Source organism: Phaeoacremonium minimum (genome assembly GCF_000392275.1).
Source record: "Phaeoacremonium minimum UCRPA7 unplaced genomic scaffold PA7_03_scaffold_527, whole genome shotgun sequence".
Lineage (NCBI taxonomy): Eukaryota > Fungi > Ascomycota > Sordariomycetes > Togniniales > Togniniaceae > Phaeoacremonium > Phaeoacremonium minimum.
The window spans coordinates 76,453-95,686 of record NW_006921429.1 but is presented as its reverse complement, the minus strand read 5'-3'; the positions used below and the strand labels follow the sequence as shown (position 1 = coordinate 95,686).

General features: G+C 53.2%; 6 protein-coding genes across 6 annotated transcripts; 3 read left to right on the top strand and 3 right to left on the bottom strand.

Annotated features, from left to right (window-relative positions):
- Nucleotides 1–339: 339 nt before the first annotated feature.
- Nucleotides 340–2,440, top strand: UCRPA7_7453 (hypothetical protein; the record flags this gene model as incomplete). Its single annotated transcript, XM_007919984.1, has 2 exons — nt 340–1,646; nt 2,197–2,440. 2 exons carry the CDS (start codon nt 340–342, stop codon nt 2,438–2,440), a joined length of 1,551 nt encoding a protein of 516 aa, XP_007918175.1.
- Nucleotides 2,441–4,278: 1,838 nt separating this feature from the next.
- Nucleotides 4,279–6,197, top strand: UCRPA7_7452 (putative trna-specific adenosine deaminase 2 protein; the record flags this gene model as incomplete). Its single annotated transcript, XM_007919983.1, has 3 exons — nt 4,279–4,890; nt 5,091–5,874; nt 5,935–6,197. 3 exons carry the CDS (start codon nt 4,279–4,281, stop codon nt 6,195–6,197), a joined length of 1,659 nt encoding a protein of 552 aa, XP_007918174.1.
- A 4,675-nt stretch (nt 6,198–10,872) lies between these two features.
- Nucleotides 10,873–11,856, top strand: UCRPA7_7451 (putative xylosidase arabinosidase protein; the record flags this gene model as incomplete). The annotated part of the gene is made up of 1 exon (XM_007919982.1): nt 10,873–11,856. The coding sequence occupies one exon, from the start codon at nt 10,873–10,875 to the stop codon at nt 11,854–11,856; it is 984 nt and encodes a 327-aa protein (XP_007918173.1).
- A 1,270-nt stretch (nt 11,857–13,126) lies between these two features.
- UCRPA7_7450 (hypothetical protein) lies at nt 13,127–14,173 on the bottom strand (the record flags this gene model as incomplete). The annotated part of the gene is made up of 1 exon (XM_007919981.1): nt 13,127–14,173. One exon carries the CDS (start codon nt 14,171–14,173, stop codon nt 13,127–13,129), a length of 1,047 nt encoding a protein of 348 aa, XP_007918172.1.
- A 192-nt stretch (nt 14,174–14,365) lies between these two features.
- Nucleotides 14,366–14,914, bottom strand: UCRPA7_7449 (putative lipase protein; the record flags this gene model as incomplete). The annotated part of the gene is made up of 1 exon (XM_007919980.1): nt 14,366–14,914. One exon carries the CDS (start codon nt 14,912–14,914, stop codon nt 14,366–14,368), a length of 549 nt encoding a protein of 182 aa, XP_007918171.1.
- Nucleotides 14,915–16,412: 1,498 nt separating this feature from the next.
- On the bottom strand, nt 16,413–17,935 carry UCRPA7_7448 (putative lipase protein; the record flags this gene model as incomplete). The annotated part of the gene is made up of 2 exons (XM_007919979.1): nt 16,413–16,482; nt 16,656–17,935. 2 exons carry the CDS (start codon nt 17,933–17,935, stop codon nt 16,413–16,415), a joined length of 1,350 nt encoding a protein of 449 aa, XP_007918170.1.
- Between the last annotated feature and the right edge of the window lie 1,299 nt (nt 17,936–19,234).

Below are 19,234 nucleotides of genomic sequence, written 5' to 3'. Positions count from 1 at the left end.
ACTCTCTCTGCCTGCTCTCCCCCCCTCCCTTCTACTGCCGCTTATTCCACTTCCTTTGCGCCCATCAAAGACGCTTGTTCTGTCAGCAACGGCTCCCTCCAGCTGCTTGCCAACAGCGCCTTGAACGGCCAAACCAACAGAAATCGACAAATCAATTCAATTCAGATTATCTCGAAATCCAGGCATTCATACCAAGCCTGTGGACACCAAACTTCTAGAAGAAATCCGGATCAACACCTCGCCTTAGAAGCCAGGCGTTTGATCCCGCTGCCTGTCCCCGTGATAGCCCCCTTTTCATTCACCACGTTCCCCGTCACGTATTGTGATCAATTCAATCCAATGGCGGGCATGTCTCGAAACAACTCTACCAGCTCTATCCAGGGCTTCTCCGTCTTCCAGAATTCTCTCGGTGCCCCTCTTCAGTTCCTCCCGGCCCTTGGCACCAAGCAGCTAGACGACATGATCGATGCCTACGTCGCTGGCTCTGCTTCTATCCAGGAGAAGCGAGCTCAGGTGTCCATGGACTTCTTTGAGTATGCTCAGCAGACCGGCGAGACCTTCAAGTACTACCCTGTCTTCTCAGCCGCTTTCGGCTCCACCACAGACTCTCCTGCGAGCTCTGCGATGCAAGACTCCGGATACGGCTCTGCCTTCAACGTCTCCCCAGTCATGTCTGACCTGGCATGGAGCCAGTCCACCGCATTCACATCTCCTGAGCAGTCCTTCAACTCTTTCACGCCATCCCAGCAGAAGCAGACCGCCTCGCGGAAAGCCTCCAACTCAACCGCCAAGGCTCAGACCACCGACTTCTCTCACCTCCCAGGCATGAAGATCATGACCAAGGACGGACAGGATGTCACCAACTCTGCGTCCCGAGGCTGCAAGACCAAGGAGCAGCGAGACCATGCACACCTCATGCGCATTCTCAAGGCCTGCGATGCTTGCAAGAAGAAGAAGATACGGTGCGATCCCAGCCACCGCAAGGCCGCCAGGACAGCATCCCAGGCTTCAGTCCAGACCGAGGCAAAGCCGGCGAAGAAGGTGAAGAAGTCTGCTTCACAATCGCCTCCAGCGGTCAGTCCTGAGGTAGCTCTCGCGGGCGCTTCTTTTCAGATGGCTCCCGCTCCAGCAGCCCCAGTTGAAGACTTCTCAGGCTTCGCTCAAGAACCCTGGGATCAGTTCCTGCAGTACGATGAGGAGGCTACCGCTGCCATTCCTGATGACTACGACTTCTTCTTTGACCCAGCGGGCTACTTCTCACCGAGCTCCGGCTCTTCCACAAGCTCGATCCAGCCCTTCACTCCTGCGGTCACTGCGCCCTCTGCCGGCCTCTTCAACGACAACTATGTCCTGCCTGTTGCCGACAGCCAGGAGCCGATTCTCCCATACCTCAATCCAGGAGGCCATGGCAGCAACTACGTCGACTTCAACCTGTACTCGCCTGCTTCTAGCTTCATTGATGAGGAGCCTCAGCCTCTCCAGAAGAAGTCCGATGGCACTCTTGTTGACCAGCAATCAAGGTCGCAAGGAGTATTGAAGTCACAGACCCGTGGCCAAGATGTTGCTGCTACTTCCTCATCCACACAAGCAAGCGGTACTTCGACCTCTCAAGCCCGATTCACTGGCGAATTCTACGACCAGAACTGGTCATTTGATCTGAAGAGCCAATCGTCGACCTTCGATCCAACTGATCCAGGGCAGGGAGTTCCTGGTACCCAATCCTTAGAAACCGGCGGACGCTCATCTTCTTCTGGCCTCTCACGCCGCCTCCAGACTTCGAGCGCCAACCAGCTAAGCGCGATTGCTTCAACAACCAGCCCGCAACACACATCTCTTGCGAACACAGCCTCTGACGACTTTGCCCAGTTTATTGACTTTACCTATGTCAGTGACGGCGCAAGCAGCAGCGGCAGCCCGACTTCCACCCGGTCATCCATGATTTCACAGGGAGTTAGTCCAACCGTATGCTCTAATCTCTCTTTGCCACATGTTCGTATACTAACTATGGACAAGGAATCTACAAGCATCTCCCCATCAGCCCAGACCAGCTTAGTGTCTTCACCGGCCGAGAGCCTGCACAGCGGCTATAATCCAAGGAGGAGGCCCGACACAATTCACAGGCTAAAGACCTCCGCCTCTACTCTCGTTGTGGATGACAATCACTCTGACCGCTCCGATGCTCAAGATGTTCTTCAGGTACAACCTGGTGGCTCCACCAGCGCCGTACCCGATGAGCATCACGATGAGTTCAATCGCAAGAGAGATGCGATACAGCGTGCCGTCTCTGCTCAAGGATTATCTACTGGCTCTACCGTCACTACTGACGCTGGCCGTGATGTCCTTGATGAATATGCTGAGAATCACCGCATACGCCGTCGTGGCGGTGCTGCTGTTCTCCGCGGTATCGAGTCACGCCTGTCATCCATATCCTCAGGAGTAACCCAAGTTTCTGGAACAGTGACAGCCACTGCCTCCAAGAACATGTCTCTTGTCGCTAGCCTCTCACAAGGCTTCTCGACCCGTCACTTGACGGAGTCTTCTGATGTGTACTCCGACGGGCTCTCTTATGCGACATCCTCACCACAGCAGGCCGTGCTTTCATCAGTAGTTGCTAGGGCGACTTCTGTCACTGCTCTGCATCAAGGTGCGGCCGTCGACCAATCTACATCTTCACGCCTACCCGAAGGACTCCCTTCACAAGGCGGCGTGGAGTACCCGACCAACGCTTTGGTCAACTTGCTTGTAGCGGCCTTGCTGCTCTTCACCCTTCCGGTGCGACAAATTCTCGCTGGGTTCTCGCACAGCTTCGGAAAGTCTTCCGTGCTGTCTTCCCCGTTATCTCACCTTGTCGTCTTCGGACTCGCCTCTCTCGCTTTGGCGTTCACTCTGCAATCGCACCTCCTCGTCAATCTCTCCGGCCAGCATAGCTTGCCATGGATCATCCTGTCTCTCGCCCCATTCGCGCTACAACATGACAAACCCCATACCCCCTCGGCACATACCTCCTCGGAGGCTCTGTCGAGAGAACTGTCGCCGGCCATCGCGCCTCCGACAATGTTAAGTCCAAGATTCGTGGCATAAAGCCAACGATTTCTTACCTTACAAATTTGAAGGGTACTTTGGGTCAATCGTGTTTCGTTTGTGTATTCACTTGGGATGAGAAAAGAACTGGTCACGGCACGGCCTGCAACGGATTGAGATGATTTGGCGAAGCGATTTGCATTTTGTGATACCCCATATTGACTTCGAGAGAATGAGGCGATATTCATCCTCGTTTGCATGTGTTCTATAGGAGTGTCTCCCGCCTCGAAGAGGGAGGAGACGTGAAATGGTTGGTGCTATCGGAGAGGATGAGCAAGCTTCGAGCTTCATGGTCAATGGCATTCTGCTTAGGTAGATGTAGTGGCAGACATAGCTTCCGAGTCTTCCACTCTCAATACATGAAACTTGTTAGCGGTAATCTTTTGAGGTCCATCTTGCAATGTGAAGCGCAGTGACATGTCTTGGGCGAGTGAATAGACTGTCTCTTCATCTGAAATACCGACCCTCCCCACCTCTCTGAGACGCGGTGTAGCCGTTTGTAAGACCGGCGATCGTATGCGTTGTCACTCGATGATAGATTCAATTATCGAGGCCACCGCTATATCGAAGCCTATTCATTCCAAGGGTCGGCAAACGCTGGTACTTTCGACCCAGCCATGCATCTAGAGGGGATTATCCACCGGTAAGACCAAGCTAGTTCAAGGCTATGCAGCTAAACTAGCTCCCGTCACTTGCAGAATTCAACACGACCGACCGAACGGGCGAATCTCAAAAGACGCTGCACCCTTTTCCTTCGCGACCTCCTTTGTGTGACTCTTCATCTCTCTGGGTCTTGACTTGACATGATGCTTTCGATTCACTTGCTTCTGCTTGCTCTGCCTTGACAATAAGACTTTCATGGAGCTTCTACAGGCTGTCGAGCGCGCTGCCGATTTTTTTAAGTGAAAGAGGCGAGTCATCGAGGTGGGCAGGGCATGAGACTCACAAAGGGGCCGCACGACCACAATTGCATGTTTTCTCTTGTTTGAAGCCGGGAAAGTGAAAGGAGAGGGAAGTTGCGACAGAGATTGTGAGACAGGTACAGAATCTGGGAGTGTCACCCATTTGGTCTGCAAACAAGTCAGTCGTGACTGCCTTTATAGTCAGCCAGTCTAGGCAGTGGGTGAAGTGGGCTCCAAAGGGGAAGGAGAGAAGTGAAAGAAAGGGACTGGGGGGGTGGGGAGCCAAAAAGTCACGATGGCGCAGGAGTCGTCCTCCTCCTCCAGGGAGGGCCGACCCGGTCGCTTACTCGGCGCCTTCCTCGACTCGCTCCTGCTCCTGCTCACCACACTGCTACATCCCGCCATCGCCCTCTTCGCCGCCATGACGCGCAAGAAACGTCACCAGAACACGGCCGCGCCCCGGAGAGGAGACGATCCCGAGAAGGTGAACCTGAATAATAACAGCAGCGCCAACGCCAACACCCGCACAAGTCAGTCTGCGACAGCTGCGCCAGCTACAACAACATCGTCGTCTACTGCCGCGCACGAACACAACAACATGAATGGCCACGCGACTACCGCCGTCAGCAATAGTACTGCTGGCGAGGGCGCAGGAGCAGGTGACGCCGCCGTGTTGAAGAAGGAGAATATCGCGCCGGCGCGGGAAACGTCAGTCCTGGATGAGCAAATCATCCAGGGCATAGCGGGCCTCAACGTCAGCACCGGGGAGAACTGCAAGCAGCAAAACGGCCAGGCTGCCGCCTCGCTGTCTACGAAACCGTCGTCCATCGTCGATGAGAATGAGGATCCCGTTAAGGCGGAACAGAGGCGGATTCATCAGGGATTCATGAATGATGCCCTTGATATGGTTAGTTCACCTTTCGGTCACTCTTCTCTCAGTTCTCCCTGGACCCCATATTCTGCTTTTCTTTAGCATTGTTTGCATAAGAATGGGTTTACTCTGCTTTCAAAATTGCAGGCGGATTTGTCAGGCCTTGATCTATTTCCCTATTTCTTCTTGCTCCTCTTGAAGCTATGCGCTGTCCAGCAAATACTAATACATAGCAGGCACGGCTCGCCCTGAAAACCAATGAGACGCCTGTGGGTTGTGTCCTGGTTTACGACGGAAGAGTGGTTGCCAAGGGCATGAATGCAACCAATATCACGCGTAATGGCACGAGACATGCTGAATTGATGGCCATCTGCGCTCTAACGTCCTACACTAAGGAGAAGGATCTGGAGAAGCCGGAAAAGAAGGGCGGCAAGAACAGGAAGAGTGGAAAAACTTCGCGGAGGGAAAAGGAGAAGCCTGAACCTGTTTGGGGCGACGTCGACCCGAAGGATGGACATCTCTATCCTTATGGGCAGAAACTCCACCCAGCTCCGCGAGTTGACGGGTCTATTGTCAGCCAATGCACTCTCTACGTCACAGTTGAGCCATGTGTCATGTGTGCATCGTTGCTGCGCCAGTACGGAATCAAGAAGGTGTATTTCGGCGCGGTGAATGACAAGTTTGGTGGTACTGGCGGTGTATTCAACATCCATATGAATGCCGGTACCACGGATGCGCCTCAAGACCCTTCACTTCGTCCTTCAGCGAACAAACTTCGACCACCGCTCACACGTTTGCCCGGATCCGCCAATGGGTCAACAAACAGTGTTGACAAAAGCTCGACAGGTGGAGAGGGCACAGAGCCCGTCGTTGACGAGATACCGACGCCTCGAGTCGCTATACCGATGCGAATCGGGGATGGTGGAAACGTCGAACCTGGGTATGAAGTTGAAGGAGGATGGGGTCGAGACGAGGCCGTTAATCTTCTGAGACAGTTTTACGTCCAGGAGAACGGAAGAGGTACGCTCCAGAACGTTATGCTAACATTATTCTATGGAAATGCTAACTAACAATTGCCAGCCCCTGTTCCAAGAAAGAAGGAGGGTCGCGCCGCTCGACTTGCAGCGATGATGGAGAAAGAAGGCATGTCGGTCGAAGGCACGAGTCTACTAGAGGATGGAGCGTCGGGCAATGCCACACCCGGAGCGGAAGATGAACCAGTCGCTGCGACTACAAACGGCAATACTGAGGAGAAGAAGAATGGTACGGAGACCAACGGAGACGCACCTAATGAAGTGACCGAGCCCGTTACTCTAGCCTCAACCTCAGATGCAAAGGCGTGAGCCTGAGTGTCATTGGACACAAATCGGACTTGATGTCTCTACAGTGACATTGTGTTCCGAGGGCTCAAATCCAGACTCGACGTTTTGTTACCGTACAGGAATCTTAACTTTCAGTGGCATTTCCGAACCTGACACTGGCTCTTACGTGATCATATTCTTACAAGGACTGATCTCATTCACCCAGAACTTCAGGGGCTCATGTTCCGAAACTGAGACGAAGGGGAAGGCTTCTATTGCTGATCACATGAACAGGGGAAAACTTGCTAAAGCAATATCCCTCCCGAACTGATGTACATTAGATATGTTTGCCTCACGGCATTCCGTCAGCAAGGCAGCCAGGTCCATTGGAGATTGGGCTTTTGTTGTTACCATAAAACAGACAGAAGTGATTCTCCTACTATTATGCGATTTATCACGGCTTTCAATGAGTATAGATCAGGCAGACCTGGATTTCGCGCTGGAAGGGTAGGATTCGTAAAACTCCTTGCTTATTCTGCCATTTTTGCAGAGACTTAATTCAGGGAATACACGATGATGAGACAGACCCTTGTATCATACAGGCGATGAACGACAACATAAAATAAGCAGATCGACATACGCACATAAGAATACGAAATTGTCAGGCGGAAGGCTTCGGCCAAATCATGAAGACAGGACCTGCCCAGAGGTGTATGGCTTGCAGTTGGATGAAGGATTCCGCGTTCATCGTCTTCTAATTTTTGCCTTGCTTTTATACACTATTGCTAGTACTGCCTTTGCTGCTTTCCTGCTTCGTAAGTATGGGCTAAACCTGACCTGCCGACGTCCTCTGTTCCCCTCGCTGGGATAATTCTGTGGCCACTGTCATATATAGCATTGTTTGTCACTGTCTGGTTCAAGTGGGCAGAGACTGGGTAATGAATCTACGGGTTGTCATACGTCTTGCTCTGATGAGTGCCTGAACAGACTCATCAGCAGTACTATTATTACTTTTCGTGGCCTATAGAAGTTCTTATACGTGTAAATGTAAACCTTTGCTGGGAACTAAGCTCCTAGAACGAGACAATAACTATATGATTGGTGATATGTTATTCCTTATATCTGAGTATGATTTTTTGGCAGCTCTAAAAAAAAGACTAAGCTAACACCATGCTCGATGGTAGGTTGGGATTCCATATTTAGACCCTTAATCATCACTCCTGACGGCTGTGCCACTGTGGCTGGCCAGATGCCGACGTCTCCTGCACCGGGCGAGTATCCTGGCCCGAGTTGATCTCAGCGGGGGGTTGCGGGTTTGGCGGGGGATTTTGCTGATGTTACTGTTGCTGTTGCTGAGATGGCTGCATCGGTGCCCCTTGATTTGGGTAGAAATATCCTTGCTGTTGCATTGGAGCCTGGTGTTGCTGCTGCGGGTTGACATTCTGATAATACCCGCCTTGCTGCCCCGGACTCGCCATAGGGGTATAGAATTGTTCTTGTGGCGATGTTGGTCCGGCAAATCCCTGAAGCGCACCCCCTTGCCCCTGGTGTGAGGGCACGCCGTACTGTTGCGGGTAGGCATGCTGCTGGCTCTCTTCTGGAATCGCCGACGGGTAGCCCGGTGTGTAGCCGTGCCCGTTGGCGACCAACGGCTGTCCGCTCTGCGAGCTGATCTCGCTGATTGTCCCGCCGCCGGTGCTCGTGCCTGTCGATTGGGGAGCAAGAGGCGAAGGCGACTGCGGCTGCCCCTGGTTCGTGGCGGTGCTGGAGCGATTGTCGTACACGGGAACAAAATACCCTGGCGGCTGCATCCCGTTCGGAGGTGGGCCGTAGCCCATCGGCGGTTGCATTCCACCACTTGACATCGGGGTCACGGACGTCGGTGATTGTTGGGTCATGGATGGCTGGCCCTGTTGACCTTGGGCATACGTCTGCCCAGCAGCGGGCGCAGGCCCCTGAGGCGTTTTGTTCTTGTTGCGCTTCCGCCTCAGGCATAGCCAGATTGCGATCAAGAAGAGTGAGATGACGGCAATCCCGCCTCCTACAGCGATGCCCGCAACGGCTCCGGTGGAGAGCTTTTTGCCGCCCGAGGAGACCTCGTACTGCATTGCCCAGACGATGTTGATGACTGCCGAGGTTGGCTTTGTCGTGTCGGTTGGCTGCCCGGCCAGTCCGGCTGTCAAGGTCGGCGCCTCCGTCTCGGTGTTGAGAGAGCTCCAGCAGGGGGTTTGACCACCGACGGCGCGCGTAAAGGGGTAGTAGCCACTGGATTGGACAGTCAGTACCAATATAAGGATAAGAAGTAAAGACATCAATATTCAATGGGAGGAACACAGACTTTGGGCAACAACCCCCTGAATATGAGATGTAATCGTCCGCGCAACGCTTCAGCACTGCCTGGTCCGAGTCCGCAGGTTGAGGGTAGGCAACATCATTAGTATTCCCGGTCGGTGATGCGCCATTGCCAGTGGTGGTCGCGGGTGCATTGCCATGAGGATCATTGCCTCCAGGTCCGCTATTGGCAACTGTCCATGGACAACACTCGGGCCGGTCACTGACGCAGCCGACAAACCCGGCCCAGTACACTGTGCTGCCCTCGTCAACGAGCGTAAAGTCGGCTGTGCTGCAGTCGCCGGCCAGCAGTGAGCCGGTGCCTTTGTAGATTGGTTGGTCGACGTGGCTGGTTGGAGTGATGGACCCGGTGGCTGTCACGATCGTAACAGTACTTGAACCCAATGTTAGTATAGTGGCATAGAGGGCATTGATCTTTGAGAACCTACGCGAACTCGAGGGAAACAGATGTCCTGTTCTGCGGTTAGCTTTGCTCATATTATATATGGGAGATGATGCTGCTCACGGAGGAGGAATCTTTGCCTGGACGCTGGCGGGTATCGAGCCGCACTCCGAGATGAACCACGATCTCTCAAAGTCCGCCCAATAACCTATGATACATTAGACAAGCAATGTCGTGGATACCCGTGACGGCCATCTTACTTGATGAGGTATCATAGCCATAGCAACCAGACTTGCTCAGATCCGAGAACACACAGTCAACGTAGTCAAAGCCATACCGACAGGCGCACGACTGGGTAGCAGAGATGTCCGTCGCTGATAGCAATGCACTCGTAAAGCATTTCAAGTAGCCATTGTCGCAGCTGTAAAACCCTTGGACGCAGCTCGCGCCGTAGCCGTAGGTGTACGATGACAAGTCATAGGTATAGCCGTAGCCAAAGTCTGTTGTCTGGCGCGGTGCAATGGCTGCCGCAACGGGCGCTGGCAGCGTTGGTGGCGGCGTGAGCGCTGGAGCGGCGACCATGACTGGCGACGATGAACGAAATCACAAAGAGGAATTAAAATGGGTAGATCGAGAGCTTGACAGAGCTTCGTTGCAAGCTCAGTATCCTAGAGAGGACTGGAAAGTAAGAGAAGACGCGAGGAGATCACCTACCTCCCCCAACTCTTCACCGGCCTCGTCTGGCATAGGACGATCAGGCCAGGAGCTTAGAGCCTTGTCGATATTCATTATGCCTGTCAGTCTGCAATATTGTGTGCCAATTCATTCCCGTGCTGCAGCCTTCAAGATGCAGAGCCCAATGGAAATTGCCCGCGGGGCTGTTCTTGCATGAGGTGGCGCACAGCTGAAAGAAGGACTGGCAGTTGAGCAAAGACACGGTCCATAATCTGGACGTGGCTTGGGGGCTGAAGTGATCGTCCACTTGGAGATTGCAACAATAAGACGGCCTAACAATACGCCAGGCTCGAGATAAAGAGGGGACGATGGAACGGATTGTAAACCTCAAGTAGGCAGTTCCCATTTGGCGTTGTCAAAATGCAAATGGCGTTGATGGATGTCAGCCTTGCTGACTGACAGCCTCTCATTGCCAGGACTCTTTGAATGATTCGTGGAGACGGTCTGCTGTTGGCCATGGCATCCTCAGCTTGGCAGTCGGCATCTGGGACAACAAGCCCGTTATCCAAGTGTCCACCAATTTCGCAGTCTCAACATCGAAGACTGCGATTGGAGTCTTGCATCGAGTCCATTTCAAGTTGAACCCCACGAAACCGAGGCTCTTTAAACGCGGCCTTGGCGAAACGAGCTAGCGCAAGCTCTGCAGGCACTTGACGTTGTAGAGTCGGCAGAAGTGTCATGATCGGGATGGAAAGCTGGGCGGCGGGAAAGCCGATGCCATGGGCATGGGCATGGGCACCGAGCCGTTCCAATCCCAGAGTCGGGTATCAGGAGATAGCCTCCAATGCAAGCCGCTGATCCGCAAGGACGCAAAGAACCAGGACATTAGACAAGCATCGGGAAGCTCATGTTTGGGCTAGTAATGTGTTAGTCTTATTCTCCATCGATGCAGCGATCAGCCTTCTCCGGTTAAATGGGGGTAAATTGGAAGCCCGTTCCGTTTTCCATCTCGGCGGAACTGCCTCTCCACGACGAATCCCTTCTTGAGGTGATCATGAGCCCGTTCGTCGTTCGAGTGAGGGGAATTGGTATATATCCGCTGTCCGTCCGTACGATTCCTCCAGCTATTCATTCATGTAGCCATCTAAAATCCTGACGTCGTGAACAGCTTCAACAACGCGAGTCAGCAAGGACATCAAGAAGACCCTGAGACCGCCTACCCCACAGCGATCAGAAGCTACCCCGCAGCGCTCCTCACCCCACTTCACCCCCCCTATCTGTTGCGGCTTGGAGCTCACCACCGCCACCATGGCGCCCCTCATCACCAACATCTACACGGCCGACCCGTCCGCACACGTCTTTGAGGGAAAGGTGTACATCTACCCGTCGCACGACCGCGAGACGGACATCAAGTTCAACGACAATGGCGACCAGTACGACATGGCCGACTACCATGTCTTCAGCACCGAGTCGCTGGACCCTGCCGCCCCGGTGACAGACCATGGCGTTGTGCTGCGCATGGAGGACGTCCCCTGGGTGTCCAAGCAGCTGTGGGCACCCGACGCGGCCTTCAAGGACGGTAAATACTATCTGGTCTTTCCCGCCCGTGATAAGAAGGGCATCTTCCGCATCGGCGTGGCCGTTGGAGATCGACCCGAAGGGCCTTTCAAGCCGGACGACGACTATATCCAGGGGTCGTACTCAATCGACCCTGCCGTGCTAGTCGACGATGACAACGAGGCATACCTCTACTTCGGCGGTCTGTGGGGAGGCCAGCTACAATGCTACCAGCAAGGCAACGACATCTTCGATGCCTCATGGACGGGTCCCAAGGAGCCGAGCGGCGAGGGCGTCTATGCTCTGGGCCCACGCGTGGCCAAGCTGTCGGCGGACATGCACTCGCTCGCCTCGGAGGTGCAGGAGATTGCGATCCTGGACCCGGACACGGGCGCCAAGATCCTGGCTGACGACCACGACCGCCGCTTCTTCGAGGCGGCGTGGTGCCATAAGCGCAACGGGTTGTACTACTTCAGCTACTCGACTGGCGATACGCACTACCTCTGCTACGCGACAGGGACGAGCCCTACCGGCCCTTTCACGTATGGCGGACGCATCCTCGAGCCTGTGCTGGGGTGGACAACGCACCACTCCATTGTCGAATTTCAAGGTCGCTGGTGGCTCTTCCACCATGACTGTGAGCTAAGCAAGGGTGTCGACCACTTGCGGTCAGTGAAGGTCAAAGAGATCTTTTACGACAAGGACGGTAAGATTGTGCCCGAGAAGCCTAAATAAGTGAGGGTTGAGATGGCTCGGATATCAGGGGTAGGGATTTACGAGTGGCACTTCAAGACGGGTGCAATAGAAAGTTTCAGTGGCTAGCGATGTAAGATGTTAGTGATAGTAGAGATAATGGCGGCAACACACAGATACTGCCCAACACGTGTTTCAAGCACGAGAATTCCGTTTTCTTTTGTCCACTTTTTAATGACTGTCTAACCGCCGCCTCGGTTTTCTAGTCGGCAAGCTGATTTCCTCGATGTACCCAGAGCCATAAATCCCTAGACGGGCAGTTAACCGCTACTGAGTTTTCTTTCCCCTGTGTCTAGACTCAATCGTGTCAAAATCCTCGTCTATGCAAAAAGAATCAGCTTTCAACAATTCAGTTCTGAATACTATTCCTGATTTATATAACTAAAAGATTTGTCAAGTGTATAAGAATGATGCTTTTTGCCAAGGTAACCATGTTCTCGGTAAACCGCATACGAAATTTGTCTGATGTATGTCTTTAAATGATAATCTAGAAAAGGATATATTGACCCAAAATGTTCCCTTTCAATGGGTTCCAGATTCTCAAAGACTAGAAAGACAGCAACCACCTCAATACGCAAGCCCAAGGGCACTCATGACGCCCGCTTTGACCATCAATACTATCACGTCAGAAGCCGAACCAGACGCTATGGAAGGTCAACTCTCTTTGACGGACGATTCTTTTAATGATCCTAGTTTCGACTGGTTTACGTGGTTTAACCAGGAGGCCTCTTAGCCTCCAGTGAACCAACGTTCTTCGAACTTGATATCCAATTTGTTTGCTAGCAGGAAAGGACACTGTTAGAATCAATCCTAGTTCACAGCTTGACACGTATATACCCATTTAAGTTGCTTATTTAAGACCGAGATGTAGTCAGGGAAACACGTCGGTAAAAGGCCCTTCTATTTGTGTCGAGAAAATGAGGGTGAAGCACAACTTTCAGAGAAGTCTGTTCAGAAGTTCCGCGTCTGAGTGGATGCTCCGCCCAAATTACGGGCTCTGGTGCTCGACGCATATATACAGGCTCGGCCGCATCTTCGCATCCACTCGCAATCGTTGACTGTCCGGGATATGGTCTCCATACAATCCGCAAATGACCTTGCTCCCAGGAACCCTCCCTCCTGCTGTAGTTCGAAGAGCGATTGCCCGTATCTGCCCGATTAGCCGCTAGCTCAACATCCAAGGCACACATCACCAGTCCTCTACGCTCCCTCAACTTCTTCCCGCCGTCCCATCCGCCCTCAATATGAGGACTCAACTCGTCATCTTCCAGACGTGGTCCTCCATATCCTCCCTATCCTCTTTCACACACGCCTCCAAATCCTCCGCCACCGCGGGCCCATGCGTCGTCGCCGCCCAGAAATGAATCGTATTCAGCCAGGCTACCAGCGTCGGGAGGTTGGCGCCCGCTTCGTTGACGTGGTTGCCGCGCGCCAGCCGCGCAGCCACGAATCTGTGCGTGGAGCCAGACGCAGCGCGGCCGTCGGCCCTGCTGTCGGCAGCCTCTTTGTCCTCGCCGTGGCGAGCGTCGTTTCGGACACGACTGCGGCTGCGGCGGCAGGATGTGGAGGGCGGGCGGGCGTGGCTGGATGGCTGGCCTGGGTTGCGGCGTTGGACGGAGGAGGGGGCTGAAGAGTTTGTGACGTCGCTGGCGGCGCTTGGGAGGTTCGAGAATGTACGAGCAGACATGTCGTACCTGCTAGAGCCACTGTCACCTTGATCATCGAAAAGGTTGCGTTTGGGGACAGGAATAGAAACAGGGTCCGTCTCGTCGCCGTCGAGGCAGAAGCTCCATATCTCAAACTCGCGCGGCGTGAGTAATGCGGCGAAGATGTAGATGGCGGCCTTCTTCAACTTGCCGTTCCCATCCTTCCGGTCGGCGTAGGTCCGTAGCGCAAGACGGTCCCGAAGGCCGCGGATCACGCCTGCCTGAAGGTCATGGTGGCGTGCGGCGCCGGCTGTATCGAGGTTTGTAGAGTCGTCATGTAGGACGACGACGAGGTAAGGATAGAGCATGCTCTGGTCGGGATGCGTATAGTCAGCTATGGCGTGCTTGATGTTCTGTGGCATGTCTCCGGCATGTAGCCAGAATGTAACTGCTGGAGCGATGGGGTCTGGCGGCGATGGTTGCGAAGAGACCTTCTTATCCTGACCGGGACGAGAAGCGGCGGCAGTGGCATCTTTAGCGTTGAATGCGGCCACGAAGGTGGATGAGCGACGGCATACGAGACGCCAGCCTTGTGTCTCGTCGCGGCTGGCATGGAGGGGGTTACCACGCAGGAGATACCGCAGAGCGTTCATCTCGAACCACAAACTTCCAGCTTTGAGTACAATAAGGGTGGCATTCTCGCTCTTGAACCATCAACTCGTGTTTAGTGAACGATATGATAATGATTTCCATGTATAACGAGTCTTTAGTTACACAGTATGTAATAAATGGTTGCAGATTATCAGTCTATTGGGGGTATATACTGCGCTCATTACGTCCTTCCATCATTGCCCCGATTCCACAACACCAAGCTTGAGACCTTTCAAAGCAGCCTCATACTTCGGCGGCGCATGGTCCGTCAACATGCTCGTGCCAAACCTCACCTCCCGGAAGCGAGCCTCGACATCCTTGACATACTTCAGCACGATCCGCTTCGCCGGACGGCCGAGGTGGTCCTCCGCCGAGCGCATGAACGCGTCCCGCCGCAGCACGCTCGTCGTCTCGACCACGAACACCTCGCCCGGCGGCATGAGCTTCTCGCTCATCATGCTGGCGCGCAGCGTCTTGTACGCGGCGAAGGCCCATTGCTCGTCCTTGTCCGGCGATGACTTTGCCGATGGCGAGTTGTACCATTTGTCTGCGAGGGCTGCCTGGAACGCTGTCCATACTCGCTGGCGGGTCTCTTGCTTGGCGGCGTCGTTGTCTGACTTGAAGGCGAGCGCTACTGCCTGGAAGTCATGGAGCACGCCGAGCGACAGGAAAGGAACGAGGTCGTTCCCCTGAATGACGCTGGTGATCAATCCTCGGGTGGCTTTGCGGAGAGTGGCTGACATTGTGGCTGGAGGTCCGTAGGCATAGACATGAATTGGTCGCCCTGGGGGTAGACTGATTTGAGAATCCGTCTCCGATTGCCTCCCGTCCGACAAAAGCGGAGCGTGAGGCTCGTCGGATGTCACGAAATTGGGAGTGTCTAGGGCAGGCTCAGAGAGCATCACGCCCAGTAGAGCAGCTACAGAGCCGCCTAGCGAATGACCAGTGAGCACAAGCCCGTATTCAGGATTCTCTTCGAGGGCTGCTTTGATAGTGACCAGAACTCGGCTGCTTCCACCATATAGTAGACGTCGTGCTGACGCATGTACCCCCTTGTGGACCTTGTAGGATTTCCCTCGCCATATGAGATCATCATAATCGCAAGTCATATCCGTAAGGACGTCTTCGAACCCCCAAGTGCCCCGACAGGTCAGAACCACGGCTTTCGACTCATCGTCAAGGGAAACAAAGTGGAGGAGAGGCATTCCGGTATCAGTAGACCCAGTGGAGCCGCTTCCGCCCTGAGGGTCGGCAAATGACGCAAGGAGGATACTGTGAGTCTCTAATTCGGTATGGTGAGCAAATGATCGCACTTCGTGGTGGGTATCGTCTAAAGTTTTCAGCGTGGGCATTGCTTTGGATATACCCATGAATCTAAGGAAGCTGGAACCATAAGATGCTGAAGAGAAGAGAATGTATCGTGTTATGTTTCGGATGAGATGTGAATTGGGAAACATTCCTTCAAGTGTTCCAGTTTTTCGCAGTGTGTTGAGTGCCTCTGCATCGTTGAAGGCAGACCGCTGGTAGTAAGGCACTATTGAATATTGCGAGTCGTTGGTCTTGAGTGTATAGATACTTGGGGAATAGGCATGCGATAATGCTCGTCGATGATTTTTCAGCGGTGATGGAGGCTTTTTTTCTTGAATGTCCCTCTCTGACCTAGACTTGGTCATCGAACTTTGGGCCCGAACCTCTGCTCTGAGGTACGTTGGTGAAACAGGGCGTTGGGTCTCGACAGAATGTATTGAGTAGGTATCAGTCTGCGAGACGATAGAATCTCGCCGTCTTTCATGTATAGACAAATAGCTAGCCCTCGACGGGCTTCGAGGAAATGGCCCGCCAGGTTCATACTCTGCAAGAGTTCTGGCTGTCAAGTAATTGGGTGGGTTCCCCTGAGGGCGCCTCGGCGCCTCACGCTTTGGTACCAGAGAAGAGTCTCGGATAGGGGCTGCCAACTGAGCTCTAGCCGTGGAGGTCTTTGTTTGATGAACTTGGGGAACGTTGCGACTATTAGTAGGACTTGTTGCGCCACCCGAGGATTCTTTTCGCTTGCCTTGTGCTAGCGTTGGCAACGAGCTACTGCTATCTTTGTGCACAAAGCTCGAAAAGGCCGGACCTGCGCCTTTCCTCAAAGCATTTCTGAACCCTCCCTTCTTGTCAGCTGGCTTGGAAGAAGGCGTGGTCTCCGTTTTTGCCTTCTTAGGCAGTAGCTTCGTCATGGATTGTTGGCGCTTGCGGGGACTATCGATACTGCTTGATGACGATGGGGACGAAAGAGGCAATCGTGGTCGCTTTTGGTTTGCTGAGTTCTCTGGGTTGGCCTTAGGAAGTGGGATGTGGGAAGGAATCGGAGTATCTGATCGGGGCGATGATGGGCCTGGCAGAGGGATATCGGCATCATCTCGGCTGAGCGTATTGGATCCCCTTGTTCCAGCGCGTTCCAGCTGCTCAAGGGACGACACTCCATGGAGCGTTGTAGCTGACTTGGGTGGGAGAGGGGGAGGAAGCTCTTCCAAGTCATCGTCCAGAACCGCCACATCAGCATCAACGGCTGTGTCTTCATCAGTGTCATCGATTTGCTCGACAAATCGAGGGACATCTTGGTCCTCAGGGCCCCGTTCAACATCAGTACTCCTTAGACTGTTCTTGTTGATGCGATAGACGACCCGATATACCGGGAGGGGGGTTGCATCCGTGCCTAGAGCTGAGGAGGCTTGACCGGGTCGTTGATCTGGCGATTTAAGTTCAGTCTGCTCTACAAGCTCTACTCCGGGTGGAGGAAGTAGACGCCGTGGCTGGGTCCCTGCGACATCAACGGTGATAGTTTTGGTGATAGAAGTCTCAGTCGATATGGAGACCTTTGCGTCGGCTGGGAGTGTCTGCATAAGCTGACGCTTCAGTCGAATCTCGGGCAGTCCATCGTCGTCTTCCGGGTCATCGATGATACCGTGGCGTTGTATCATCCCAACCACGTTGCTCGAGGTGACTGAGCTGTGCATGCCGTCCTCGGACTGATAGGCTCCGCTATGAACACCGTACAGACTGTCTTCATGAACATCAACTCTTTGACCGTCGCTCAAGACAACAACATCCCAGATGACCTCTTCAACGCCGAGTCGACGGTTCTCCTCCTCGATGAGTCTCCAAGCCCAACCTTGTATAAGTGCCAATCCAGTCAGACCCAAGAGCAGATCGACGACACCAACCTTCTCCCCCGGCTGACCAGTGGCGGGGTTGTTGAACTCGCGGCGTATCAGGGTGATAATGCTCGCAATAGCTCTCGAGGACTCGGTGGAGCCGAGGAACGAGTCGAGGAAGTTCAAGGTCAGCCGTGACATGTCGGTGATATGGTACAGCGCATCTTCGGTCAGTCGGAAACCGGTCGAGGTCCAGAAGACGACCTGGGTCATGGTATAGTGGAGGTTCTCCAAACTGCGTTCCAAGACAGTCTCTGCATCCTGCCTGGCCAAGTCTGAGTTCGACCTCGCAATTACATCTCTGCCTGCGCGGCTTATAATACCCTCGAGTATGCTTCGGCCGACCTCGAGACTGGACAGAGTCGTGACTTTCGCGGCGCCGAATCCGAAACCTCCGATGGCAGTACCGACCTTGAGAGCGAAGCCGGTGGATCGGGTTGCTAGACTAACTGCCTGTGCTATCGGATTTGGCAAAAGAGTGCGACCTGGAGCCGGAATGATGAGCTCTCCATTCTTGGCTTCTAAGTCATCCGGCAAAGTCTTTTCGTCCTGCTTGTCGAGCTCCATCTTGAGTGACGGAGCACGGAACGCGGAGACAGATGTCCGGTTGTACCACCTCGTTACTTGGAGGCGTTGGGAATTCAAGCTGTCTTCTTCGAGATACTGGCATCGTACAACGATTTAGTGTTGCTGAAAGAAACGCGCATGTGAGGGAGTGGCAAAAACGGTCAAATCACCAGGATTTCATCTTCTTAACAAACAAAGAAGGCTATAATTTAAGAATATGTATTGCCTTATACTGTACTGCATTAAATGCTAGAGAGATACAATCAGGAACGACGCGCGGTTCGCGTGTCTGTCTGTCACTTGACGGGTGGTAGGTCTTCAAGCATGTGATTGATGCAGCCCTGCATGACGCACCGGCAGAAAAGCCGCCACTACTCAGAATTCAAGCAGCCCCAACGTGGCGGGTACAGGCGGCGAAGTCTGCCAAAATCATTGTTTTCATTAGATATACCCCACCATAAAGCCTTCATACCCTATAGAAAGCTATATAAAGATATATATAATTGTAATAGTAGATAAACGGGTTTCTTGTACAGACGCAATGCTATCTCCTCATACACTCCCCTACTTCCGGGATCCAGGTCAGCTGCCCGGTCCACTGCCAACGTCGACCGAAATTGAAGCGGCTACTGGAAGTCTTCCTACCATTCGTGATCCTAGATTTGGACGTATCGTGGTCGTTAGAGAGCGTTTCATAGTCAAGTATGGTACCCACATGCTGGAAAATGAGGGCTTTGCACTCCTCTTCCTTGAGGAATATCTGTCTATCCCTACGCCACGACTATACGTAATGTACCGTGAGGATAGAAAGCTCTATCTTGTTATAGAATTCAAATTAGGCAGAGATCTTGATGGCCTTTGGGCTGATCTTTCCGAAAATGAGAAAATCTCGATATTGGGGCAACTGAAGAGTATCTAGGACGCGATGCGCTCTATTATAACCTAAGGATTTTTCGGCAACGTAACCAGGGGTCTATTGAAACATTGCTTCTTTCTTTGGCGGGAAATAGAGCCAAAAATCATCGGACCCTTTGAGAAAGAGGAAGATTTGGACCTAGCTTTCGCCTTATGATCCCAACTGATTTAGGAGAGTAATCAAAGACGTGGGTGGATGTTGGAGTTCTTCGCTCGATATCTTCTAGTGGCGCTCAATGGCTATCGAAGCATATTCACGTATGTAGATCTGCATCGGAAGAATATACTGATAGAAGAGCTTCCGGCAGAAGGCTTTACGGAAAGGCGATTTAGGGTTAGCACGATTGTGGACTGGGAAATGGCAGGTTGGTATCTTAGCTATTG